The 27,479-nt window shown below is 50.3% G+C and overlaps 2 protein-coding genes across 6 annotated transcripts in view; one reads left to right on the top strand and one right to left on the bottom strand.

The window, feature by feature from the left end:
* The window catches only part of DNAH10 (dynein axonemal heavy chain 10), a 157,001-nt gene extending 137,261 nt beyond the window's left edge, over positions 1 to 19,740 (top strand). Inside the window, exons 64-79 of the mRNA XM_086347331.1 lie at positions 1,022 to 1,251; positions 1,979 to 2,252; positions 4,779 to 4,883; positions 5,287 to 5,441; positions 6,063 to 6,217; positions 9,160 to 9,343; positions 10,139 to 10,339; positions 11,382 to 11,591; positions 11,725 to 11,820; positions 12,887 to 13,058; positions 14,388 to 14,519; positions 14,694 to 14,905; positions 14,998 to 15,165; positions 16,818 to 16,998; positions 18,492 to 18,637; positions 19,338 to 19,740. Coding sequence (XP_086203457.1) covers positions 1,022 to 1,251; positions 1,979 to 2,252; positions 4,779 to 4,883; positions 5,287 to 5,441; positions 6,063 to 6,217; positions 9,160 to 9,343; positions 10,139 to 10,339; positions 11,382 to 11,591; positions 11,725 to 11,820; positions 12,887 to 13,058; positions 14,388 to 14,519; positions 14,694 to 14,905; positions 14,998 to 15,165; positions 16,818 to 16,998; positions 18,492 to 18,637; positions 19,338 to 19,484 — 2,768 coding nt within the window. The 3' untranslated portion in view covers positions 19,485 to 19,740. The remainder of the gene's footprint in view (positions 1 to 1,021; positions 1,252 to 1,978; positions 2,253 to 4,778; positions 4,884 to 5,286; positions 5,442 to 6,062; positions 6,218 to 9,159; positions 9,344 to 10,138; positions 10,340 to 11,381; positions 11,592 to 11,724; positions 11,821 to 12,886; positions 13,059 to 14,387; positions 14,520 to 14,693; positions 14,906 to 14,997; positions 15,166 to 16,817; positions 16,999 to 18,491; positions 18,638 to 19,337) is intronic.
* A 987-nt stretch (positions 19,741 to 20,727) lies between these two features.
* Positions 20,728 to 27,479, bottom strand: part of CCDC92 (coiled-coil domain containing 92) — a 36,404-nt gene continuing 29,652 nt past the window's right edge. For all 5 annotated transcript variants that reach the window (XM_086347324.1, XM_086347325.1, XM_086347327.1 and 2 more), the window contains 3 exons: positions 24,725 to 24,871; positions 24,064 to 24,105; positions 20,728 to 22,156 (listed from right to left, as the gene is read on the bottom strand). In XM_086347324.1, coding sequence (XP_086203450.1) covers positions 21,381 to 22,156; positions 24,064 to 24,105; positions 24,725 to 24,854 — 948 coding nt within the window. In that variant the 5' untranslated portion in view covers positions 24,855 to 24,871 and the 3' untranslated portion in view covers positions 20,728 to 21,380. The remainder of the gene's footprint in view (positions 22,157 to 24,063; positions 24,106 to 24,724; positions 24,872 to 27,479) is intronic.

Genomic DNA, 27,479 nt, shown 5'->3' with positions numbered 1-27,479 from the left:
GAACCTGCCTGCAATGCAGGAGACCTGGGTTCGATTCCTGGGCTGAGAAGATCCCTTGGAGAAGGAAATGGCAACCCACTCCAGTATTCTTGCCTGGGAAATCCCCTGGACAGAGGAGCCTGGTGGGCTACAGTCCAGGGAGTTGCAAAGAGTTGGACATGACTGAGCAACTGAGCATACACGCCTAGAAGTTCTTAATGAGGAAGGAACATCTAGAAGGTTCTGGGGCCCTGTAGAAGGCAATGAGTTATATGTCTTGAGACATGATAAGTCTGGACCACAGGACTCAGACATTCACACTCGGAGCCAGGTGAGACCCCTCTCTGCTGGGGCAGAAAGCTACTCTCTGTTTGTGTATTTAAATATATGGCTTGGTTTTAGGTTTTCTTCTTCCTCTCAGTTGAATTCTGTTAGGAATCAAACGTCATCTTCCACATTTTCTAGATGGTCACACAGGTTCCTAGATGGGTTAATCAAGTTTACGTAGGCTTTAGGGGATTCCCTGGCAGCCCAGTGGTTAGGACTGGGAGCTTTCACTGCCAAGGGCTTGGGTTCAATCCCTGATTGGGGAACTGAGTACCCACAAGCCATAAGGTATGGCCAAAAAGAATTGGGTTATTCTTTCAGCAAGGGTCCCCCCAAGTGTAGGAGCCCCGAATTTGATCTTAATGCATCATCTCTCTTGCTGTTCACCTCTCCACATAACAGCATCTCTGTTTCAATCTGTCCAATATTTTTCACCTGGGGCTTTATAATGTTTTTTAATTAAATTATTTTTTAATTGAAGGATAATTGTGTTGGTTTCTATCAAACATCAACATGAATCAGCCATAGGTGTACATATGTCCTTCCCTCTTGAACCTCCCTGAAGAATGGTTTTGATAGAAGAGTGAGTCCTCATGTTCCTGAGATGCTGGGCCCACCCTCCTGTCATCCCAGGCGCCACTGTGTAGGGGAGAACACACAGGGACCAGCTTGTTGGGGGGACGGCAGTAAAGGGCCTCCCTCTGTGCCCCCACAGTCACGCTGAAAGGCCTGGAGGACCAGCTGCTAAGCGTGCTGGTGGCCTACGAGAGGCGTGAGCTGGAGGAGCAGAGGGAGCACCTTATCCAGGAGACGAGTGAGAACAAGAACTTGCTGAAGGACCTGGAGGACTCCCTCCTCCGGGAGCTGGCCACCTCCACGGGGAACATGCTGGACAACGTGGAGTTGGTGCAGACCCTGGAGGAGACCAAGTCCAAAGCTACGGAGGTATGAACTGCAGTGGAGGGAAAATACTTCCGTCCTGGCCCTGGAGCCCCAGGGGTGTTCCCAGGGACCCCTGTGCCTCAGGTCAACCTCTTTCAATCAAGAGTGATAGAAAACCCAGCCCCACTTGTCTTAAGTCCAAAGAGAATTTATCCTCTTAGAAAACAGGAAAGTCCAGAATGGCTTCAGGCAGGGCTGGATCCAGGACTCCAAATATCATTAAGACACAGTGTTTCTCCATGTCTGGGCTTGACTTTCTGCTGTGTTGGCTTCCTTCTCTGCCTCCCTGTGGAGCCAAGCTTCCCTCATGGTCACAGGCTGGGTCTGTCCCCTTCCTTTCCCCGAAGAGAAGAGTGAGAATCTTCTACATTACATGCTCACCCCAAGTCACTCCCATGGCCTTGGGATGCCACGTGTGGATTAGTGGGACCTGAGTCACATGCTGCTTTCCCAGAGATGGGCTTGAGCCCCACATATGAATGAAAGGAGGAAATTGTGTCTCAAAATCAAACTCAGGGACGGTTATTAGAAGAAGGGGGCACAGGGCCATGAGAGTCAAGCCACAAACACCTATCTACACCTCGAAAGAGGGTGGGAGCCCTTCCTATGAGCACCTCCTGGGTTTCTTTGCTGCCACCCTCTCCCTCACTCCCGGCTTCTTACTTTTTGCCCCCAGTTCATAAGTCTTCCTGGTTATGGCCTTAAGTGGCAACATGCAGCTCTTCTTTAGGTATCAGAGAAGCTCAAGCTGGCGGAGAAGACGGCCCTGGACATTGACCGGCTGCGGGACGGCTACCGGCCGGCCGCTCGGAGGGGGGCCATCCTGTTCTTTGTGCTGTCAGAGATGGCGCTGGTCAACTCCATGTACCAGTACTCCCTGATCGCCTTCCTGGAGGTCTTCGGCTTGTCGCTCAAGAAGTCGCTGCCTGACTCCATTCTTATGAAGCGATTGAAGAACATTATGGACACGTTGACCTTTAACATCTATAACTATGGCTGTACAGGTAAGTACCTCTTTGCAATGATTAGGACCAATGTGCCCTGTGTTTCCAAATGTTTTCTTCTTATAAGAACACCAGTCAGATTAGGTGAGGACCCATCCTAAACACTTCATTTTATTTTTTGAATTCATGTTTATTGATGTACAGTTGTTATACAATGCTGTGTTAGTTTCAGGTGTACGGCCAAGTGAATCAGTTGCATACATCCACTTTTTATGATTCTGTTTGCACATAGGTCATTACAGAGTATTGAGTAGAGTTCCCTGTGCTAGACAGGAGGTCCTTCAGTTCAGTTCAGTTCAGTCGCTCAGTCGTGTCCGACTCTTTGTGACCCCATGAATTGCAGCATGCCAGGCCTCCCTGTCCATCACCAACTGCCAGAGTTCACCCAAACCCATGTCCACTGAGTCGGTGATGCCATCCAGCCATCTCATCCTGTGTCATCCCCTTCTCTTCCTGCCCCCAATCCCTCCCAGTATCAGAGTCTTTTCCAATGAGTCAACTCTTCGCATCAGGTGGCCAAAGTACTGGAGTTTCAGCTTTAGCATCAGTCCTTCCAATGAACACCCAGGACTGATCTCCTTTAGAATGGACTGGTTGGATCTCCTTGCAGTCCAAGGGACTCTCAAGAGTCTTCTCCAACACCACAGTTCAAAAGCATCAATTCTTTGGTGCTCGGCTTTCTTCATAGTCCAACTCTCACATCCATACATGACTACTGGAAAAACCATAGCCTTGACTAGACAGACCTTTGTTGGCAAAGTAATGTCTCTGCTTTTGAATATGCTATCTAGGTTGGTCATAACTTTCCTTCCAAGAAGTAAGAATCTTTTAATTTCATGGCTGCAATAGTTATCTATTTTGTACATGCCTGTGTGCATGTTAAGTTTCTTCAGTCGTGTCCAACTCTTTGCGACCCCATTGACTGTAGCCCTCCAGGCTTCCCTGTCCATGGGGATTCTCCAGGCAACAATACTGGAATTGGTTGCCATTCCCCCCTCCAGGGGATCTTTCTGACCCAGGGAGCGAACCCACGTCTCTTATGTCTCCTGCATCAGCAGGTGGGTTCTTTGCCATTAGCGCCACCTGAGAAGCCGTTTTATAACTGTATGTGTATGTCCATCCCAATCTCCCAATTTATCCCTCCCCATTTCCTTTCCCCCTTGGTAACTGTAACTTTGTTTTCTATATCTGTGGCGCTTGTCCTGATTTGTGACTAGGTTATTTGGTACCATTTTTTAGATTCCGCATAGAAGTGCTATCATATGATATTTGTCTATCTCTGTTTAACTTACTTCATTCAGTACGACGATCCCTAAGTCCATCCATGTCACTGAAAACAGTGTTATTTTGTTCTTTTTTTTTTTAAATGGCTGAGTAACCTAATCACCTCTTAGAAGTCCTGTCTCCAGTTCTGAGGTATGGGGGATTAGGGCTTCAACTTACAGATTTTCAGGAGACGCAATTCAGCTCGTACCAGTTAGGCAGGAAAAATGTTGAGGACTATTGTTCCTATAGGCCTTACTTAAGTAACCAACTCTTCTAACATGTATAAAGTAGAATTCAAATCTCAGATTTTGACTTACACTTTTTTTTTTCAGGACATATTTTTTCTGGTTAAAAAAAAAAAAAAGAACTCTATTGTTTTGCATCTTCCTATTCATAAAGAGTCTGTTGATGGAATGAGCCTACTCTGTAATAGAGACTGGCCATATCTGGCCCACTGTATGTTTTTGTAAATAAAGTTTTACTGGCACACAGCCATTCCCATTTCTATAAATATCCATCCATGGTGGCTTTCACAGTACAGTGGCAGAGCTGAGTAGTTATGACAGAGACTGTCTAGCCTGCAGAGCCAAGATAATTCACTCTCTGACCCTTTATAGCATCTTTTCTACTGTAAGAGCTTTTGCTTTGAGTTTTGGGTAATTGACTAGCACTTCATTCAGAAGGTGGCTCTGAACCTCAGTCATACTGCCCTTCATCAGCTTGGGGACCCCCCTCCTCTTCCCAGGAGGGTGTGGTAAGTGCTTCCCAGAGACATGACCATTCCTGATACATACAATTGAGGGTCACTTTCCACTGCACTTTTGAGCATGACTGTCAGTTGAGTTCATGTGTTTTTTGTTTTTGTTTTTTGGCTGTGCTGGGTCTTAAATGTGGTGCTAGGGCTCTTCACTGTGGTGTGCAGACTTCTCCAGTTGCAGGGCGTGGACTTCTCTCTAGTTGTGATGGGTGGGCTAGGTTGCCCCATGGCGTGCAGGACCCTGGTTTCCTGACCAAGGATTAAACCTGTATTCTCCAGCATTGGAAGGCAGACTCCCGTCCCCTGGACTACCAGGGAAGTCCCCAAGGTCAGTTTTGCACTCAGATATTCACGGACACCAAATGCAAAGATGCCTAAATGCACCTAACTGTGCAGTTGAGGTGTTTCATCTCATTTCTCTAAAATTTAAGCAAGTGATGCATAAGAAACCCAGTGTTTAAATGTATTTATTTTATCCAGACCCATCTGTTGTTTCTCCTCAGGGTTGTTTGAGAGGCACAAGTTACTTTTTTCTTTCAATATGACTATCAAGATAGAACAAGCAGAGGGGAGAGTCCCCCAGGAAGAATTAGATTTCTTCTTGAAAGGTAATGAGCTTGTCTCGTTTCATGCTTTCCAACTCCCTGGACCCACAGTGCACATGCATAGGAGTTTGTTCACTAAACGACAACAGTAATTTTCCATCCTTAAAACCTGACTTCCGGTAGCACTGCTTTAGTAAACATCTCAGTTGACAGTTCCAGCCTCAGATATGGCTCGAGTTAATTTAGAGCAACCAGGCTCTGCCTTAAGGCTACCCTGAGACTGGAAACCACTCAGAGCTTCCTGGCTGGAGTCACAGACAGTGAAGAGGAAGCCAATGCCCCCTTCTCTTTCCAACCCATTTTGAGAAGTGAATTTCCCCCAAAGTGAGAGAAGTCCCAGTATAGAGCTGCTTGCACTTCCTGGTGCGTTGATGTCAGCTGTTTATGTCTCTCCTATTGTCATTAGGAAACATTTCCCTGGAGAAAAGCAAACGAACCAAGCCCTGTGCTTGGTTGTCTGACCAGGGATGGGAAGATATCATGCTTCTGTCAGAGGTATTTCCGGACAACTTTGGGAATCTTCCTGCTGATGTGGAGAAACATCTGACTGTCTGGCAGGAGGTGAGCTCATGTTCCCTTTCTGCTTCTTCCCTTCCTTGCATGTTGGTAATCTCCATACTTAATCTGTAGCCTGACTCCTTACAAGTGAGAAGATATGTCTCTGAATGACTCATGCAGAGGGTAGCCAAGGCCCTCCACCTCCCTGATGGAATCCTCCTTTATCTGCTTCAGCTGGTTTTGTGGGAGAGCCATCCATCTTTCTGTCCCTATGTTTATCTCTCTGTCCATCCACCCTTTCATCTATCCGTCCACCCATCTGTCCATCTGTCTACCCATCCATCCATCCATCCATTTATCTATTAATATCTGTCCATCCATCCATCCATCCGTCTATCTGTCCAGCCATCCATTCATCCAAGACACTTTCTGAGCCTCTGTGGATTGACTGTGTCCATTGATGGGCACTGTGGACTCAACGACTCAACAGTGTTATAATAAGACTCAATTCCTTTCTTTCTAAAGTTCACAGTTTTGGAGGATAAAAAAAAAAAAAGACAGAGCTCCCTAAAATCGCCTGTAAATTTCATCCCTTTACAGAGGCTTTTGAGACTTTCACCTAAAAAGGGGGCCCTATCTCATTTCTGAGTTGATGCCACCATGCATATTCTTTGCTTTACCCAGTGGTATGACATGGATTCCCTGGAGCAGTTTCCATTCCCTCTGGGTTACGATGTCAACATCACCCCTTTCCAGAAGTTGCTTATTTTGCGCTGTTTCCGTGTGGACCGGGTGTATCGGGCCGTGACTGACTACGTGACTATAACAATGGGAGAGAAGTAAGTGAGCTTGTGTCTGCTTGGTCCTTTCTGTGGGGTAGTATACCTAATGTTACCTCCTCCTGGGCTCACGGATGGCAGGCATGGCCAGCTCCGGAGAGCACAATTTGGTAGCCACTCAGGAACAGTGCCATTCAAGAGAAATACAATGTGAACCACTTTTGTAAGTAGAAGTCTTCTGGCGACCACATTCACAAAGGAACAGGTGAAATTAATTTTAGTAACAGTTATCATAAGCACATAACTATAGTACATTACTATATAACAATGTTATATATAAATAAGTATTAATAGTAAATAATTGTATAGACAGGGGAGCCTGGCGAGCTGCAGTCCATGGGATCCCAAAGAGTCGGACATGACTTAGCTACTCAGCAACAACAATTAATAGTAAATAAGTGAATTTAATTATTAAATGATACAAATGGACTTATTTACAAAACAGAAACAGACTCACAGACATAGAGCCAACTTATGATTACCAAAGGGAAAAGGTGGGGAGGGGGAGAGATAAACTAGGAATCTGAGATTAACATATATACCCTCAGTTCAGTTCAATTCAGTCACTCAGTCTTGTCCGACTCTTTGCGACCCCATGAACTGCAGCACACCAGGCCTCCCTGTCCATCGCCAACTCCCAGAGTTCACCCAGGCTCACATTCATTGAGTCAGTGATGCCATCCAGCCATCTCATCCTCTGTCGTCCCCTTCTCCTCCTGCCCCCAATCCCTCCCAGCATCAGAGTCTTTTCCAATGAGTCAACTCTTCGCTTCAGGTGGCCAAAGTACTGGAGTTTCAGCTTTAGCATCAGTCCTTCCAAAGAAATCCCAGGGCTGATCTCCTTCAGAATGGACTAGTTGGATCTCCTTGCAGTCCAAGGGACTCTCAAGAGTCTTCTCCAACACCACAGTTCAAAAGCATCAGTTCTTCGGCCCTCAGCCTTCTTCACAGTCCAACTCTCACATCCATACATGGCCACAGGAAAAACCATAGCCTTGACTAGATGGACCTTTGTTGGCAAAGTAATGTCTCTGCTTTTCAATATGCTATCTAGGTTGGTCATAACTTTCCTTCCAAGGAGTAAGTGTCTTTTAATTTCATGGCTGCGGTCACCATCTGCAGTGATTTTGGAGCCCCCAAAAATAAAGGCTGACACTCTTTCCACTGTTTCCCCATCTTTTCCCATGAACTGATGGGACCGGATGCCATGATCTTTGTTTTCTGAATGTTGAGCTTTAAGCCAACTTTTGCACTCTCCACTTTCACTTTCATCAAGAGGCTTTTGAGTTCCTCTTCACTTTCTGCCATAAGGGTGGTGTCATCTGCATATCTGAGGTGATTGATATTTCTCCCGGCAATCTTGATTCCAGCTTGTGTTTCTTCTAGCCCAGTGTTTCTCATGATGTACTCTGCATATAAGTTAAATAAGCAGGGTGACAATATACAGCCTTGACGTACTCCTTTTCCTCTTTGGAACCAGTCTGTTGTTCCATGTCCAGTTCTAACTGTTGCTTCCTGGCCTGCATACAGATTTCTCAAGAGGCAGGTCAGGTGGTCTGGTATTCCCATCTCTTTCAGAATTTTCCACAGTTTATTGTGATCCACACAGTCAAAGGCTTTGGCATAGTCAATAAAGCAGAAATAGATGTTTTTCTGGAACTCTCTTGCTTTTTCCATGATCCAGCGGATGTTGGCAATTTGATCTCTGGTTCCTCTGCCTTTTCTAAAACCAGCTTGAACGTCACGAAGTTCATGGTTCACTTATTGCTGAAGCATGGCTTGGAGAATTTTGAGCATTACATTACTAGCATGTGAGATAAGTGCAATTAATTATAAGAGTATAATATCTAATATATTAATATATAATATAAATAATATATATTTTAATAATACATAGTTGTATTTAACTCAAATATTGAAATCTTAACATGTCGTTAGTGGAGATATTTTGAATTTTTTTGGTATCAAGGCTTTAAACTCATACAGCACAATACACCACATCTCAGTTTGAACTAGCCACACTTCAAGGCCTCAATAGCCACACATGCCTAATGGTTACCACATTGGAAGCTCTGGAATCAAGCGCAAAGCTGGATGGGTAACTTAGGGTATGTATGTACTCAGTCACTTCAATTATGTCTGATTCTTTGTGACCTTATGGACTGTAGCCCGCCAGGCTCCTCTGTCCATGGGATTTCCCAGGCAAGAATACTGGAGTGGGTTGCCATGCCTTCCTTCAAGGCATCTTCCTGACCCAGGGATTGAACCTGAGTCTCTTAAATCACCTGCATTGCCAGGAGGGTTCTTTACCACTGGCGCCACCTGGGAAACCTGTGACAAACTCAAATCTGCCTCTGTGGCTGGCAGGTGATGGAAATGAGTGAACAAGACTGCACAGGGACAGGGGCAAACTGGAGCGGTCAAGTCCTGGCCAGGAGCCCCTTAACCTCTGCTGACTGATGCCAGGTGGTGGTGGGGACCCAGATCTCTGACTCTTCAAAGCAAACTAGAAATTTGGATTTCTACACAAAATCTCCCAATCTTTATGTGCTGGCAACTAATTTTTTAAAAATCTTGATATATTGGCCATTCAGGACATGCCTGTGAAGCTGCTGGTGTGGGACTTCTGGGTTCAGTGCCCAGGGCACATCCACCTGGAAGGCTGGCCTGTCACGAGGCACCCAGCTCAGAGCAGGTCTCCTGAACCCAGCCCGGATGTATCGGGCTATGCAGAGAGGTCCCTGTGATCCAGGAGCTGATCATCCAGTGAGTGAGATGTGTGTGAACACTGGATACCTAACAAGGAAGGCTGAGCAAAGAACGACACCAGAGGAGTAGTCAGAGATTCTAGATGCTGGCAGGCAGAATGCTGGCCACACTGGGCGGTCCCTGCCCACAGCTATCTTCCCAGGAGCGTTTTCCAGTTGTGTTTCTTTCCCTAGGTACGTGCAGCCCCCGATGATCAGCTTTGAAGCCATCTTTGAGCAGAGCACCCCCAACTCGCCCATCGTATTCATCCTGAGCCCTGGCTCGGACCCTGCCAGTGACCTTATGAAACTAGCCGAACGCAGTGGTTTTGGAGGGAACCGCCTCAAATTCCTTGCCATGGGTCAAGGTCAAGAAAAGGTAGATTGTTGTTGGAAGCAACAAGCCCTAAACGTGCTTGAGGTGCCTGGAATGAATTCTCGAATGCCTGGCTTTAAGCCAAGAGTGCCACCCACACACCAGCACCACGCCTTTCCGGTCTAAGGAGCAGGAATCAAATGTCACAGCGATGATGACGATGTGAACAGTAGTTAGTTCTAGAGCTGACCTTCAGAGATCGCCTGGGCTTGCACTCGTATGTTGGAAACAGTATGTTCTGCTATTTCCAAAGCACTTTCTTTTAAAAAATAATTAATTAATTAGGCTGTGCTGGGTCTTAGTTGCAGCATGCAGGATCTTTGGTTGTGGTATGTGGGATCTAGTTCCCTGACCAGGGCTCAGATCTGGGCCTCCTATATTGGGAGCTTGGAGTCTTAGCCACTGGACCACCAGGAAGTCCCTCCAAATCTGGTCATCATCGCATCTGGTGATCATCTCCCTCGGCCCTTGCAGCAGCCCTGTTTTGGATCATGCTGTCACTGGTGGCTGCCGGTGGCCAGGCCACCCTGTCAGGGGACAGGTGCCACTGTGTCTGAGGTTGGAGCTCTGGGTGCCGAGGGAGGCCAGTGAGTGCAGCCCAGTGAACCAGGTGACCCTGGAGGAATGCTCAAGGGTTGTATCTTCAGAGGCTCCCTCTGCAGCTCTGGGACCACCGGCTCCTTTGTGTCTTCTGCTGCAGTGGCCAGCAGGTTATGGGGGCTTGGGGAGTGTCTGGGAGAGCACAGGGTGGTGCAGCCTTGGGATGCCAACACTTCCCTTCTGTCTCCGTCAGAGCAGGTGGCCCTGCAGCTGCTGGAGACGGCGGTGGCTCGTGGGCAGTGGCTGATGCTGCAGAACTGCCATCTCTTGGTCAAGTGGCTGAAGGATCTGGAGAAATCCCTGGAGAGGATCACCAAGCCCCACCCTGATTTCCGCCTGTGGCTCACCACAGACCCCACCAAGGGCTTCCCCATTGGGATCCTGCAGAAGTCCTTGAAGGTCTGGCTGTAGGATAAACAGACGCACCCATGGCTCAGTTCCTCAGTTCGCCTCCCAGTTTTGCTACCTGTGTGTGTGTGTGTGTGTGTGTGTGTGTGTGTGTGGTGTGTAGGAGAGAGCTGGGACCCCTTGCACCCCTCTTCCCCAATTCCATCTCTCTCTTCAGAGATAAGCACTGTCCAGAATAAGGTGATGATCACTGGGTGACAGTGATGATTCCCAGGCCTGTCTATCCCTTCTGCATGTCCCCAAAGCATGTGTGGGTTAGTTTTCACAGACTTCACATTTATTAAACCTCCTATTTTGTCTCTCATGATTGGCCCACCCACAGCCCACAGAACCTGAGTGCTTGTTTCAAGGGGTTTACAGGCCCTGTTTAACTTAGTCTCCGGGGACATTCTGGGGAAAGGTTTTGTCATCTCTCTCTGCCTCTGGGACAGGTAGAGGAAAAATGTACCTCCTTCTGTTTTACATTTGAGGATCCCATGAATCAGAAAGGGGTTTAAAGAGCCTTCCTGGGGTCATTTGATGAGTTAGGGCAGAGCTGGAACAACATCTAGGTTGGTGTGTGTGTGTGTGTGTGTGTGTGTGTGTGTGTGTGTCTGGGCTGGGTCTTCGCTGTTGTGTACGGGCTTCTCTTGTGGAGTGCATGCTCAGTCCCTTCAATCGTGTCCGACTCTTTGCAACCCCATGGACTGTAGCCCGCCAGGCTCCTCTGTCCGTGGGATTCTCCAGGCAAGAATACTGGAGTGGGTTACCATTTCCGCATGGGGTTAATTGACCCGTGGCATGTGGGATCTTAGTTCCCCAACCAGGGATCAAACCCTTGTCCCCTGAATTGGAAGGTGGATTCTTAACCACTGGGCACCAGGAAAGTCCCCAATATCTAGGTTTTTTTTTTTTAACTAATTCGCCTGGGTCCTTGACTTTCACTGTTAGGGAAACAGGGAAGACGCCCCGTTAGGATGGAGAGAAGGCCATTCTTCGGAGCCCGGCTCCTGGGTCTGGGGTCTCTGTCCCCATCTGTCTCCCCTCCTGACAGGTTGTCACTGAGCCACCCAATGGGCTGAAACTCAACATGAGAGCGACGTACTTCAAGATCTCTCCTGAAATGCTGGACCAATGCCCACACCCTGCTTTCAAGTCCCTGGTCTACGTGCTGGCATTCTTCCACGCAGTGGTGCAGGAGAGGAGAAAGTTTGGGAAGATCGGCTGGAACGTGTACTATGATTTCAACGAGTCTGACTTCCAGGTGAAGATGCGGCTGCTGCCTCTGCCCGGGGACACTCCTTTCTCAGTGGTTCCTGCCCGTGTTTTCAGAAAATGGTCAGAGCCTGGCTGGCTGTGGGTTTGTGGATACCCAGGCATGTTCCTCCTCTTTTAAGGTCTGCATGGAAATTCTGAACACATACTTGACAAAAGCCTTCCAGCAGCATGACCCTCGGATCCCATGGGGTAGCCTCAAGTACCTCATCGGAGAGGTAGGAGCATCCTGGGGACCCTCTGCACCTCTCCACTTCCCCCACCCCCACTGGGGCGGGCTGGGCTATGGCCTGGCACCCCTGGTCCATGGCCTCTGAGCCCTCTGGGACTCCCTTCTTTGAAAAAAAAAAAAGATATTTATTTTTGGCTGTGCTGAGTCTTGTTGCTGCTTGGGCTTTCTCTAGTTGCGGAGAGTGGGGGTACTCTTCAGTGCAGTGCATGGGCTTCTCATTGAGGTCGCTTCTCCTGCTGTGGAGCACAGGCTCTAGGTACACGGTTTTCAGTAGTTATGGCTCCTGGGCTCTAGAGCACAAGCTCAATAGTTGTGGCACACGGGACTTAGTTGTTCCATAGAATGTGGGATCTTCCCAGACCAGGGATTGAACCTGTGTCTCCTGCTTTGGCAGGCGGATCCTTTATCACTGAGCCACCCGGGAAAGCCCTGGGACTCTTCTCTTGCTCCTGCTGCCCATCAGTCAAAGGCCCCTGCGTCCCTATGATATACCTCCATTCATCACTCCATTATTACTCATTCTAAGTGAGCAGGCTTCACCTGGGGGCCCTGGACTTACTGTCCTGGGGACTCATGTTCCCCACCTAGGATGCTTTAGGCACATCACTGGAGCCCAGCTCCTGTTCAGCTGGCCTGGAGGTCCACTCTGGAGGCCACGACCTTATACAGTGTTTGTGGGAAAGCTTCCCCGGTAGCCTGCACGTGGCTCAAACAGAGACCTCACCATTCCAGAGACAAAAGGGGCTGCTGGCTTCCTGCATTGTTTTGTTGCTTATTTGCTGTGTTTTGGGGAGTTTGGCCAATTGCACACTGGCTCCCAGCATTTCACAAGAACTGCTGTCATCTTGGGCTCTGCGAGTCTGCACACTAGCCCTCTGGTATATGACGGCCCAAAGGCACTGTGGGTAAGTACGGTTGGAGCTGTACGGTGGCCAGACAGCAGGAGTCTCACTGAGGGTACATCTGACCTTGACCTTGGGCTATGTGCTGGGACCTTAGGGTTCACCCTGGAGGTCTGGGTTCCCACCGGCTCTCACTCTTTTTACCGTCAGGTTATGTACGGAGGACGGGCCATTGACAGCTTTGACCGGCGTATCCTAACCATCTACATGGACGAGTACCTGGGAGACTTCCTCTTCGATACTTTCCAGCCATTCCACTTCTTCCGGAACAAGGAAGTGGACTACAAGATCCCCCCGGGGGATGTCAAGGAAAAATTTGTTGGTGAGATTTCTCAGTCATTAGAAAGTATGCTAAATATTTTATCCTAAGGGAGCCCATGCATTTCAGATGTTCTGATTTCTGCGGTTGGCTTGATGGTTCTTCTGACCCCTCCACTGTTGGGGTTCCTTGTCAGGTCGGGGGTGTTTTCTTCTGCTTTTTAGAGGGAGCGCAGCAGGCCCTTCCTAGCCTAAGACCTGATGGAGTTAGTTCAGACTTCCTGTCCTGGAATGATGGTACATATATCAGATTCTCCACTGAAGGGCAGAGTGGCCCCTGGGAAACTCACAGAGCCATTTTCTTTTCTTTTTAATTTTTTTAAAATTTAATTTTATATTTGAAAACAAAGCAGTTTATTATACTCAAATACATACATATTTGTATATATCCCCTAGATATATACTGATAAGGGAAGGAGATCAAAGATATATATACGTGTGTGTTAGTCGCTCAGTACTGTCCATTCTTTGCGACCCCGTGGACTGTAGCCTGCCAGGCTCCTCTGTCCATGGAATTCTCCAGGCAAGAATACTGGAGGGGGTTGCCATTCCCTTTTCCAGGGGATCTTCCCGACTCAGGGATTGAACCTGGGTCTCCTGAACTGCGGGCAGATTCTTTACCATCTGAGCCACCAGGAAAGCTTAGAGTTTATATAAACTTTTGAAGAATACATCTGAATAACCCAGTTTATTATAATTCATATATTTATTGTTAGAATATATCTAATGATCCTAAATGTTCTTTTTAATATAGTTTACATTTTTTTGTTTAAGAAATTTTATTCAGCTATTTGGCTGCATCAGGTCTTAGTCACGGAATGTGGGATCTTCATTGTTTCATGCAAGATCTTTTGTTGGGGTGCATGGGCTCAGTAGTTGAGGCACATGGGCTTAGTTGCTCCATAGCACAGGGGATGTGAGTTCCCTGACCAGGGATTGAACCTGCATCCCCTGCATTGGAAGGCAGATTCTTAACTACTGGATCACCAGGGAAGTCCCCTCGCTGGGCCATTTTCATAAAAGCTGTGCATAGAGGGAGTTCCCTGGTGGTCCAGTGGTGAGGACTCTGGGCTTTCACTGCTGTGGGCCTGGGTGTGATCCTTGATTGGAGAATTAGGATCCTGCAAGGCATGGCAAAAAAAAAAAAAATAGATGCACCCAGAGCTGGCTTGGATGTGGTAGTGTTGAATTCTTATTTTAAAAGCATGTACCCCTTTAAGAAGTGGAAAGTAATATAACGTGTCTGGGGAGGTTAAGGCTGTGGGTCTTCAGAAATTGGGGGCTGGGGGGTCGACATGGAGGTGTAACCGCTGCATGTTCTCTCCATTTACAGAAGCCATTGAGGCCCTTCCGCTGGCCAACACGCCTGAAGTGTTTGGTCTTCACCCCAATGCTGAGATTGGATATTACACTCAGGCGGCTCGAGACATGTGGGCTCACCTATTGGAGCTGCAGCCCCAGACAGGTAAAGTCCCCTGCAGACAACTGTGCTCCTGGGGGACCAAGGGCATTGGTCCAAAGTGTGCTGCTTTGGTTTCTGGTAGTTTCCACATTGCTGGTGCCTTTCATCCAAGGCGCTGGATACCCTGGTCCCATGCTCAGGTGCCTTGCTGTCTCTAAAAACGTGTCCTGGTTTCAGGGGAATCCAGCGCTGGCATCAGCAGAGATGATTACATTGGCCAGGTGGCCAAGGACATAGAAAACAAGATGCCCAAAATCTTTGACTTGGACCTGGTCAGGAAGCACCTTGGGCAGAGCATCTCCCCCACCTCGGTGGTCCTCCTGCAGGAGCTGGAACGCTTCAACAAGCTCGTCATACGGATGACCAGGTCCCTGGCTGAACTTCAGAGGGTAAGCCCCAGTACTCAAGTGCAGATTCCTGCCCAGGTGGAGTGCCTGGTCTTCCCCTAGTCTTGCCTGATTGCTCTTGATTCTGTCAACAGGCCTTGGCCGGAGAAGTTGGGATGAGCAGTGAATTAGATGACGTAGCCAGGTCTCTTTTTCTTGGGCAAATCCCTAACATCTGGAGAAAGCTTGCCCCTGACACCTTAAAGTCCCTTGGAAACTGGATGCTCTACTTCCTGCGGAGGTTCAACCAGTACACGACATGGGTGAGTGAGGGCAGTGGTCTGCTTGCTGCTTCAAGGCTTGGCTGGGACTCCCTCAAACCACCTCCCGACTTCTCCCATCCCTGGTAGTACCTCTGTCCGGAGCTGATTAGGTGCTCTGGAAATGGTCCGTGACTCTGCAGGCATATCTGTATTTTTCCCCCCCCATTTCTTTCTTTCTTTTAAAGACTCTGAAGCATACTATGCACGACTTGTTCACCTAAGAGTCTGTCTTGGCAATTGTTCCATCTAAGTATTACACTGAGATCTCTCTAGGCAATTCCAGCTCACAGATATCCTGTATCCTTTCCCCAGTGGACATTTAGGTGGTTACCATTGGAGTTTTTTTTTAAGTCAACTTTAAAAATTTGGCTGCACTGGGTCTTAGTTGCAGCATGTGGGATCTAGTTCCCTGACCAGCGATGGAACCTGGGCCCCTTGTGTTGGGAGTGTAGTCTTAGCCTCTGGGCCACCAGGGAAGTCCCTGTCTTTTTTTAATCTGTTTGTTTTTGGTTTTGCTAGTACAAACAACATTCTGTTGCATGTGACTTTGGAGACTCATATGAGTATATTCCTTGTGTACAATGGAAGGATTGGATCCGGGTGTGTGCGTTTTAAATTCTGACAGCTCTTGTCAGTTTCCTAGAGAACTTGACACCACAGTGTACAAGAATGATCATTTCCTTGCCTCTCTGCCACATGGTGTGTTCTCAATATTTTGGACCTTTTTCTTCTTCATATGTAAAAAATAATATCCAAGATTTTGGATGTGTATTCCTTTAATTATGGTGAGGCCGAATGTCTTTGACCTGTTTACAGACCTCGCGTGTTTTTCTGTGACTTGACTTTTTGTATTTGGATTTCATTCTTACCAAGTTTTCCACCTTTTAAAATTGATTTTTAAGAGCTCTTTGACTTCCCTGGTGGCTCAGATAGTAAAGCGTCTGCCTACAATGCAGGAGACCCGGGTTCAATCCTTGGGTCGGGAAGATCTCCTGGAGAAGGAAATGGCAACCCACTCCAGTATCTTGCCTGGAAAATCCCATGGATGGAGGAGTCTGGTAGGCTACAGTCCATGGGGTCGCAAAGAGTCAGACACGACTGAGCGACTTCACTTTCCTTTCCCTTTTTGTACATCAAGGGGATTTACCCTTTTTCTCTGCTGGAGTTGCAGATACCTCTCCAGCTTGCCTCAAGCTTGTTGATTTTGTGTATTTTTTTTCATAGGAGAGTTTTACATTTTAATGTAGTCAAATAGACCAGTCTTTTCTTTCATGGCTTCTGAGTTTTGTATTCCCCACTCCATGATTCTGAAAACATTCGCTGGAGATCTCATTTAGTACTTTTGTGGTTTATTTATTTATTCATTTTTGTTTTGTTTTTGGCTGTGCCACAGCATATAGGATCCTAGTTCCCTGACCAGGGATTGAACCCTCGACCCCTGCAGTAAGAATGCAGAGTCCCAGTGTGGTTTATTGTTTATATTTAAGTCTTTGCTCCACCTGGAGTTTGGCCATCCAGCTTGTTCTTCCCAATGGGCCAACAGCTACCCCAACACCATCTTTCTCCCTCTAAGGTGAACTGCCTCTCTCGTCAGCCGTGACCCTGGCATTTGATGGCAGCCCAGGCTCCCACCTGACCGCCTCCCTTTCCAGGTCACCGAGAGCGAGCCCAGTGTGATGTGGCTCTCGGGGCTGCACATCCCAGAATCCTACCTCACGGCCCTGGTGCAGGCCACCTGCCGGAGGAACGGCTGGCCACTGGACCGCTCCACTCTGTTCACCCAGGTGACCAAGTTCCAGGATGCAGACGAAGTGAATGAGCGGGCAGGACAAGGTATGGCCAGCTCCCTGTAGACTCACAGTCTCTCCTGTAAGGTCTCCCTTCTGGAGCTGAAGGCGTGAGCACAGCGTGGGCCCGGATGGGCCAGGAAGTGTTTGAAGGTCAGACTGCTGCAAACACTGGCTGTGTCTGTGCACTGTCCGCGTGGGTCCTGGCATCTCTGAGGGTGTGTCTGGATGCTTCTTGTCCGGTTTTTCCTTTGAGATGCGGGCTGATGTCAGGGGAGAGCTGAGCCACATTCGCCCTGCTCGTCTATGGGAAATGGGCTCCCAGGGTTAGAGTGTGAGCTTTCAAAGAACTGGATCGCCAGGTGGCTTCCCAGAACCATGAGAACCCAGGGGCATGGAAGCCAGGGAGTGGGATAGGCGAGGTGCGGACCATTTAATTGTGCTGTAACTTCAAGTCCCTTAGACACTGGCTACAGTCTGCAAACTACAGCTGGAAACTGCTATTTCTTGGGGGAGTCATGTCTTAGAACAGTGGTCCCCAACCTCTGGGATCTATTTCTGATGATCTGAGGCAGAGCTGATGTAGAAATAAAGTGCACAAGACATGCAATGCACTTGAATCATCCTGAAACCGTCACCCCAAACATCGCCTCTGACTCCCAGTCCGTGGAAAAATTGTCTTCCACGAAACTGGTCCCTAGTGCCGAAAAGGTTGGGGACTGCTGTCTTGGAGTGAAGTGCAAGCACAAAAGCCCTCTTGATCTATTGATAGCTCGGGGAGCAGGGATTTATAGTGAACATTCAGGAATGTTCCATCCCCATTGTAGAAGCCCCAGAGAGGTCTCAAAGGGACTGGTGGTGCTGGGGCCTCCACCCTCTCTGGGCCAAGTGGCCGCCCTATTCTCCGCTCCTGGGCAAGTATGCACTGTCCTCCTCCCCGAGACCGCTTCCTCTGTGAGGCTTCAGCTCCCTGAATTTCCTGTCACTTTGGCTCTGGGGGGACTCGGAATTGCTCTGGTGCCAGCTGACTCTGGGGGCCCCAGGCCGCTAAGTCTGGGGTGCCAAATCGCTGGGGAGAGACACCCACCCCTCCTCCATGGCACGGTGGCCATAGGGAGGGTCATGGGGTCTTCGGGGCATCGGATCTGGGCTGTTCCTCTACAAAGGGAAAGTGGGCCAGTTAGAAGTGGTGACCATGTCTTTTGGGAACAGGCATGGGCTGTGTCTGGGGAAGGAGAATCGGTTAGTTACCTTTTTGTTTACTGATATGCACATCCCCTAAGAGCCATACAGCAGAATTATACGTCCCCCTGCCTGAGTCCAGGGTTTCCCGCATGGCTCAGTGGTAAAGAATCCACCTGCTAATGCAGGAGACGCGAGTTCTATCCCTGGGTTGGAGGAGGAAATGGCAACCCACTCCAGTATTCTTGCCTGGGAAATCCCATGGACAGAGGAGCCTGAGGGGTTGCAAAAGAGGCAGACACGACTGAGGGACTAAGCAACAATGCCTAAGCCTGGCTGTCTTCCTTGTGCCTCTAGGATGCTTTGTCTCAGGACTGTATCTAGAAGGCGCTGACTGGGACATAGAAAAAGGATGTCTTATCAAGAGCAAACCCAAGGTGCTGGTGGTTGACCTGCCCATCCTGAAGATCATCCCCATTGAAGCCCATCGCCTCAAGCTGCAGGTGAAATGCTGATGCCCACCCCAGTTCTCCTCTTCTGGTCTCCTCTGACTAGAGTTAGACACCAGGCGGTTTCCAGCAGTCTTGCCTTTTAGCACAGGAGCCCTTCACCTTTCAGGGCTGGGGGAAGCCCTTGAGCCCGTCCTCAGGAAATGCACTCCTGCGCATGAGTGTGTGCAGAGCCTTCCTCAGGGGGGGCATGGGTTCAAGCTCGGATGCGGTGGTCCAGGCCTGCTTCAGGAGTGACTTCTCCCTTCTTGTGAAATTCTGTGGGCACTGCTTGGATCTGGAGTTACATTCGCTGTGGACAGCAGGTGCCTCCTGCCCTGCCGCCTACCCGCTTTTCATGGGTGTTTGCAGAGCCTGGGCGTGCCTCATGGGCTTGGTGGGGAGCCTTCTGGTTCCTTAGCTCTTTGATGAGCCTTTGCCCTCCCACCCACCCTCTGGGACTAGCGCTGCCTTCTGCAGGCTCAGCTGGTCAAGAATCCTCCTGCAATATGGGACACCTGGGTTTGATCCCTGGGTTGAGACAATCCCCTGGAGAAGGGAATGGCTACCCACTCCAGTATTCTGGCCTGGAAAATTCTATGGACTGTATGTATAGTCCACATATATAGTCCATGGGGTCATAAAGAGTCAGACACAACCACGCAGCTTTCAATTTCACTTTCGATTCTGCCCTCACACCCTTTTTCCTGTGCAGAACACCTTCCGGACGCCTGTCTACACCACCTCCACCAGAAGGAATGCCATGGGGGTCGGCTTGGTTTTTGAAGCCGATCTCTTTACCACGAAGCACATTTCTCACTGGGTCCTGCAAGGGGTGTGCCTCACCCTGAATTCTGATTAACCCTCTGGCTGAAGAAACAGCAATGGATTCTAAGTCTGTGGTCAGTGGTGGATATGCTGGAGTTAGGGAAGACTAGATCGTCTGCTGTCACTTCTTGGGACTGCTGGAGGAAGGAGGGGGATTGACACTGCTTTTTCCTTTCATTTGAAATCCATTTTCATCTTTTTCCATATAAGTTAACCTGAATGGTTTTTTCAAAAAAAATTTTTTAAGGAGTCTATGTATTCAAAAAGTAAAATAAAAAAGAGCCTTTTAAGATGTGTCAAATTTTCTTTCCCTTTTCAGACAGAAATCTCTTTCCCTTCTCAACAAAATTGGCTGGCCAATGGCACAAGTGAGAATTCTAATGTAAATTTGTCAAAGGTGTTTTTTTTTTGGTTTTTAGTATTTTCTTAAGTCATTTATTTGGCTATGCCAGGTCTTAGTTGCAGTATGCAGGATCTTTAGTTTCAGTATGTGGGATTTAGTTCTCTGACGAGGGATTGAACCCCAGCCCCCTGCATTGGGAGCAGGGAGGTTTAGCCACTGAACCACCAGGGAAGTCCCCCAAAGGTGGTTTTCTGATAATCCAGGTCTGTTTCAGCAGCTGCCTCTTTGGGGCAAGCGCTGTGTGCTAGGGTGTGGGGTAGAAGGCAGGGGCTGCCCCATGGGGTCAGCAGGGGCCCCTTCCCTGGGCTGATGATGCCAAGGAGGAGCAGAGGTGGACAGAATCACCCAGGGCCTCTCCCTTCCACAAGTCTCCAGCCCAGTTCTTGTGGTGCAGACCTGCCAACAGGTGGGTTAAGACAGTGGGTCTGATGTTTAAGCCCCACCTGAGCTCCTTCCCCCAACTGCCTGGGTTTGTGAGGGTGCAGACTTAGAAATTTCCAGGACCAGCAGCTCCCGGGTGTCCTTTCCTTCTGTGCACCTGGAGCCCTGGCCAGGCCAGTCTGGGGATGAGGAGCAGCTTAACTCTGCATAGGAGGGACAGGTCTGAGCTGAGCGCTAGCAGGACACGAGGGCAGGGCTGGAAAAGCGACTTTTGCCAGAAACGCAGAACATTCTAGGGACTAGCTCTGGGTAGTGTGAGCTAACCGGGGCTCCTCTTTCCAGAAGTGAACCCCACCCCAGGACCTACCCTGGGTGAGCCCACTGTCTGGGCAGCAGTTACGGGTGGGGGTGTGCTATTTCTCCCCCTCCCACTGTCTCTCCCCTCTAGGCCCACCCTGGGGTGGTTTAATAAAAGACACAAAACAGAAAGAAGGCAGGTTTAGAAAATAAAGTTTGTTGGGATCTTAAACATTTTGGATAAAACAACAAAAAATATGAACACACATTCAGGTCGTGGTGATATGAGGAGTAATGTCTTATTTAGTTCCTGTGACATAACATACATCTGCTCGGTTTATCTGTGCCGCCCCCGGGGTGAGTGTGTCAGGGGGGTCTCCAGGAGGGCTCAGGGCTTTTCCGGAAAGGCCGCCCCGGAAACCCGAGGCGTGAGGTCAAGGCCGATATGCGTTGCTCCGACTTTAGAATTAGGCGTGTGACTATCGGATAATTTCGTTAACGTCGAGCAGGAACGTGGCCTGTGGCCCGTGCTGTGTGCGCGCGCGTGCGCGGAGGTTCCGCGGAGCGGGGCTAGAAGCAAGCGAGTGGGCACGCAGGTGTTTGGCCTCAGCGATTAGTAAATATGGATTCTGCGGCAGAGGCAAGATCCTGTTTCGGTGTCAAGTCAGAGGGCCAGAGGAGGAGCAGGAGGAGAATAATCTGTTGACAGTGTGAAAAAAATTTGGCATGCATGGGAATTTAAAAAAAAAGACAAAGCAAAAGAGATGGTGCGGATGAAGTGTTTTCCTAGTGGTGATCACAGTGCCTCGACAGCGGGGTGGAGGGTCGCCGGGGGGTGGGGTGGGGCGCTCACACAGTTCTGTCCGTCCCTGAGTGCTTCCTGACCACCTTGCCTCCGTTCACCTGGTCCACCGCCAGCGTCTCCACCTCGGGTGGGGCCTGCGCTGGGGCCACGTGGTGGATGCGGTGCGCCACGCCCACGTGCGCCTTGTGCGGCTTCTCGCGCGCCGGGCTGGACTGCTCGCCGGCGCTGCGGTCCGAGGCGATGGGGGGGATGACGAGGGGCCGCTCCTTGATCAGGTGGACCTCGGCCGACTCCCTGGCCAGCAGGAATGGGGTGGGGTCCGGCATGGCGTCCACCGGCTCCCGCAGCAGCAGTTTCCGGCTCTCGGCCCCAAATCTGTAGACCTCCTCGAACTCCGGGTGCAGCGGGGCCGAGAGGCTCTTCTTCATGCGGCGCCTGGGCGTCTCGGGCAGCCTGTCCTTGGGCGGCGCCGGCTTGTAGCTGGCCAGCGCAGGGCTGCCGGCCGGGCTGCCGTCCGAGGTGCCGCCCGCGCTCAGGAGCTTCCTCTTGGTGGCGTGCAGCTGCGAGGTCAGGTAGGCGATGGTGCCGGCGCGCTGCTCCAGCTCGCTGGTCAGCACGCCCAGCTTGTGGCTCTTGACCTTCAGCTCCTCCAGGTACTTGCGCTCGCGTTCCTTGATGGTGTTCTCCAGCACGGTGATCATCGCGTTCTTCTGCTCCAGCTCCTTTAGCAACTCCGTGTTCTCGTCCTCCTTCAGTTTCAGCTGCGCCTCCAGGTCTTCACATCTTTTCTTGAGTTCACTGCTTCTGGAAGCTCCGTCCCCTGGATGGACAAGCCGAGGGGGCAGAGTGAGAACCCAAGGGCAGGGCGGCTAGCTGCTGGGGGTTGGGGGGACGGGGGCAGGGAGACCTTTCCTGCAAGGATCAGGGGTCTAGGCCGGCCTCGCCTCCCCATGGGAGAGGGGTATGCCTGCCCAAGATGGGTGTGGTACCCACAGGCCACAAGGAAGGCGGGACCCCACCCCTCATGCCCCTTCAGTGTCCTCTCCTCCCAGGAAAGGGCAGGTGATCAGGAGGTCTTTGAGGCCCCGTCCAGTTCAGTTCAGTTCTGTGGCTTAGTGCATGAAAGGATGTCTCCAAATTTAAAAAACGCTGATGTTAAAATGGGCAGCTTCAGAGTTTTGGTTGGTTATGGTTTAATCACTGAGTCCTATCCAACTCTCTTTGCAACCCTGTGGACTGTAGCCCGCCCAGCTCCTCTGTCCATGGGGCTTCCCAGTCAAGAATACTGGAGTGGGTTGCCATTTCCTCCTCCAGGGGACCTTCCGACCCAGGGATCCTACCCATGTCTCCTGCATTGGCAGGAGGATTCTTTATTGCTGAGCCACCTGGGACGCCTTAAACCTTTCCAAAGGCATAGGATCACACTGTTAGCAGAGCCATCTGTCTGCTCCATTCAAAGCACGTTTTGGAAAGACAGACATATACGTTCTCCATGTCTAAGGCACAAAAGCTCTCAAGTTGCAGGGAAGACCCAATACCAGGCTGCCACCTTTTCCCTGCCTCAGGTCCCCTCTCTGCATCTCCCACAGCCTGAACCGTAACCCCTGGGGGAAGGCCTGTTTAGAAAAAGCCATCTTGATTTCACTGTGGTTTCTGCACTTTTAAAATCGTCATCCTGTTCTCTGGTGCAGCTGTTTGGGACAGGCCATAGCGGCCCTGGCTTCTGTCCCCTCTGCCCCAGCTGCCAGGGGGCAGGTAGCTTTGTGGGTCCCTGAGGATTCTGGCTTTGGGGGAGCATTGCTGGGACAAGTCTAGAGAGAGGCGTTCAGGGCTGTTCTGGAGGCCACCCAGTAATGTGGCCCCTCGTTCAGCCAGTCTGTAGAGAGCACACGTGCTATGCCAGGCCCTGTGCTAACTCGCTGGACACAGATGGACCACTGCTCCATCCCTTCTTTCTGGTTTATGTCACATCTTGTTCTTGGTTACAAAAAGAACGCATACTCACTGTAAAAAACCAGAGAACCCAGAAAAGCAGAGGGGTGAAGTGAAAGTCAGTCAGTCATGCCCAACTCTTTGTGACCCCATGGACTACAGCCTGCCAGGCTCTTCTGTCCATGGGATTCTCCAGGCAAGGATACTGGAGTGGGTTGCCATTTCCTTTGCCAGGGGATCTTCCTGACCCAGGGATCGAACCCTGGTCTCCTGCACTGCAGGAAGATTCTTTACTGACTGAGCTACCAGGGAAGCCCACAGAGAATGGGCATTCTAAATGAAGTGTTGGTCGCTTCGGTTGTGTCTGACTCTGCAATTCCATGGACTGTAGCCCGCCAGGCTCCTCTGTCCATGGAATTCTCCAGATAAGAATACTGGTGTGGACAGCCATTCCCTTCTCCAGGGGATCCTCCCAACCTAGGGATTGAACTTGGGTCTCCTGCGTGGCAGGTGGATTCTTTACGGTCTGAGCCACCAGGGAAGTCCATTCTAAATACATGTGTCAATCAAAAAAAAATAAGAGCATGCACCCCTCCTGCCCGACTGACAGCCCCTCGTCACACCTAGGGAGTCCAGACTGCTCTCCCCCTCCTCTAGGAGAGCTCTGATCACACGTGCAACTCTTCACAGCAAATGTGTTTTCTTCTACGTGTGTCATTAGTGAAAACAGGTGGCACCAACATCTGCCACAATAGGAAACAACAGTGGAATCAAATCTGGGGAAGGAGTTCTTACCTGTTTGATCCGAACTCTTGACTGTCAGCTCGTATGTTAAATCTAAAAAGGAGATCACATACAACCACTGTGAGTGATTACTGCGCATTCAAAACCATCATCTGCTCTGAAAATGCAGAACTGACTCCCACGATCAGTCCAAGGGTCCTGCCCAGACAGGGCAGGGACTGCCAGCATTAGAGGCAAAGTGACAACAGAGACCATCAGCGGCCACTGGCCTTAGTAGGGCTCAGAGGGGACCCTTCTTTCCCCTAATACGCACCCAACATCCACAATTACCAAGCAGCTTGCTCTGTGTATTACACTTTGATCCTTGGTTCCAAGATGTATTAATAATCTCTAGCCATTGCACTTGGATCCTTCCAAGTCCTCAGTAAGCTGAGAACTGGCTTTCCAGCTTTATGCTTGGTGCATGTGGCCTCGGCAAAGAGGATGAGGTAAGGCATTCAGAGGGACTCCAGCGATGACAGGGTTAACCACCCAGAGGAGGGAAGTGAAACCCCCTTCTCACTCCCCTGGCGCAGCTCTGGAGGCAACCAGTGTGAAATTGTCTTGATGACAGGTTCTGCTTTGCTCGGCAGCCCTGGAGGACAGGCCTAGGACTGCCTGCCCCCGCCCTGCCCCGGTCCCTGAAGGTTGCTGGGTGCCCCCACCCCCATACCTGTGCAATGTTGCTGCAGCCGCCTGATCTCCGCGTGCAGCCCCTTGAGCGTGCTGGCGTGCTCCCGCTGAAGGAACAAGAGGTTCTTCTGTGCGCTGTGTAACTGGTTCTCCAGGTTTGTGGCTGCCATGCTGACATGCAGGTGACCTGCGGGGGACACAGGGCCTGGTGGTAGGAGGGTCGCGGGGTGACAGGCAGGAAAAGGACACTGCCTGCCGCCTGTCCCCCCACCCCCTGCCCTGTGGCTTTGTGGGGTGGAGGGCAGTGTGAGGCCCAGCTCCGGATGCACACGGTTCCCTGATTCCAAACCCTGGCCTCGCCACGGGCTACCCGGCTGCGACCGACTGAGGCCAGACTCACTCCTGAAAGACGTCCTTGAGCGGGTAAAGCACTGGCTGCCTCCTTCCAGGAAAACCAGCTGCTGAGGAAGTGAAGTCTAGAGCTGCCAGGCCAGGAGTAGGAGGGAGATGAAGGGGCATTTCAGAGGGAAGCCCCCCAGGACGTCACAGACTTGAGAGCCAGCCACCAACCAGACCCTTCTCTCTTCTTCTGATTTCCTGAGAATGATCCCATGGGGCCACAAGGAGTGGTCTGGAGTCCAGACTCAGACCCTGCCCTACTCCCCGCCCCTCAGCTTCCAGCCTCCATCATCAGCCGCTCACTCAGGGCTCAGACTCTTGGCCTAACTGTAACTCGAGAAATGTGGTGAAGTCAGCCGGCCTTTCTGGAAAGGCTACCAGAGTAATTCAAGACACCTTTGCACAGTACTGGAAAATGCTATGGATGAAATGTGGATTATCTGTCTATAAATTATTCCTGTGAATACAGAGCCTCACGGTGCTTTTTCCCTAGTCTGCTGGGCCAGCAGGCACCCCCTCAGAGGAAACACCACCTCTCACGGGGCTTCCAGTGGCTGGGTGTGTGGTAGGGCAGCAGCGTGGTTCAAGGGGCCGCTCTAGAGGTGACAGCGCAATGGGTGACACCAAGCTCAGTCTGTTATCTTTTTTTTTTAACTTTACAATATTGTATTGGTTTTGCCATACATCCAAATGAATCCGCCACAGGTATACATGTGTTCCCCATCCTGAACCCCCCCTCCCTCCTCCCTCCCCATACCATCCCTCTGGGTCGTCCCAGTGCACCAGGCCCAAGCATCCAGTATCGTGCATCGAACCTGGACTGGCGACTCGTTTCATATACAGTATTATACATGTTTCAATACCATTCTTAAGTCCCATGGTGAAATCTACACCCCAACTCTTGAGCTAAGAATGGGGTGTATTTAGAACCCCAGGACATGCGTTTTTCTTCACAAGAGAAAGCTCCTTCAAAGGAAAATGAAGATGTGCAGGGAAGGACGGAGGGTGCGCCAGACAGAGCCTGGGAGGAGGATGCTCACACGCACATCCTAGAAAGACACGCCTAGCAGGGGAGAAGCTGGCGAGACACAGCCGTGACTAAGAGGAAACTGAGGGGCTTCCCCGGTGGCCCAGTGGTAAAGTACCCGCCTGCCAACGCAGGAGACTCGGGTTCAAACTCTAGGTCGGGAAGATCCTCTGGATAAGGAAATGGCAACCCACTCCAGGAATCTTGCCTGGAGAATCCTGCAGACAGAGGAGCCTGGCAGGCTACAGTCCATGGGGTCACAAAGAGTCGGATGCGACTGAGCACACAGGCAGACACACGCAGCTTTGGGTGGCAGTGTTCACCGCGCCTTAGTACAGGAAGCGATCTGGGAAAGTGTTGCCTGGAGCCTTAGAATTTATCTTCCCTCTGACTTAGCAATTCCATTTCTAGGAATCCACCAGAGGGAAATAATAACCTCCGTGTGAGGAAGATGGAGCTGTAAGGACAGTCATTGCACTGCATTTTACGGTCAGAACTGAGTCAGGAAACAAACTCAAAATCCAGTAAGAAGGAACGGGTTGAATAAATGAGAGAGTCATCTCTATGGAAGGAGGATCGGATCTCCCCAGAGGCCTGGAACTCTACCTAAGGTCTGGCCGCAGGCCACGCCACAGTTGAGTTTCCATCCACCAGAGCTGCCCTCGGAGGAGCCGAGAGCAGCCTGCCTGTGGGAGCAAGGAAGGTTTCTGCCACCCCCGGAATTGTCTCCGTGCTGCAGCCACAAGCTTCTTGTACGTGACTGCTGGGCCAGATACTAGTTCTAACTGTAGCCCCATGGTGCCTGAGATCCTGACGGCATGGTCAGGATGTGGCCTTGGGAGGCGTACGCTGACCTAACAAGGCGCCAGCTCGGAGCAAGGCAAGTCCAGGGTGTGAGCCATGAAGGGTATGTGGCAATTCCAGGGGAGATGTGTTTCTCTTTAAAAGGACAGACCTGGGACTTGCCTGCTGGTCCACTGGTTAAGACACTGAGCTTCCAAAGGAAGAGGTGCAGGTTTGATCCCTAGTCGGGGAACTAAGAGCCCACATGCAGCGCAGCCAGAAATAATTTAAAAGGACAGACCTAAATCTGTGCTAATGTGGCTAATGGAAAAAGCAGAGCCTGTGTTTTAGGGGGTTGCCATTGATGAAAAAGAACCGTTTACATTCCATCCAGAACTTGGTGGGTCCAGGCGGGTAAAGAACAGACCGGGCGTCCAAAGCCCCCTCGCTGTCCATCTTCTCCGCGACCTGGAGCAGCCACCGCTGTGTCTTGGTGACCCTACTTCAAAAACAGTTCTCGAATCCACTGGTTTTTCTCCGTCTTACGCCTAAGCCACATCACCCTCACCTGGATCGCTGTAGAACC

The sequence above is a fragment of the Bos grunniens genome, chromosome 17 (genome assembly GCF_055505025.1).
Source record: "Bos grunniens cultivar Pamir isolate PY7600 chromosome 17, Bosgru_T2T1.0, whole genome shotgun sequence".
Taxonomy (NCBI): Eukaryota; Metazoa; Chordata; class Mammalia; order Artiodactyla; family Bovidae; genus Bos; species Bos grunniens.
Note: the sequence above shows the minus strand (reverse complement) of the source record. Positions and strands in the feature narration are given on the sequence as shown.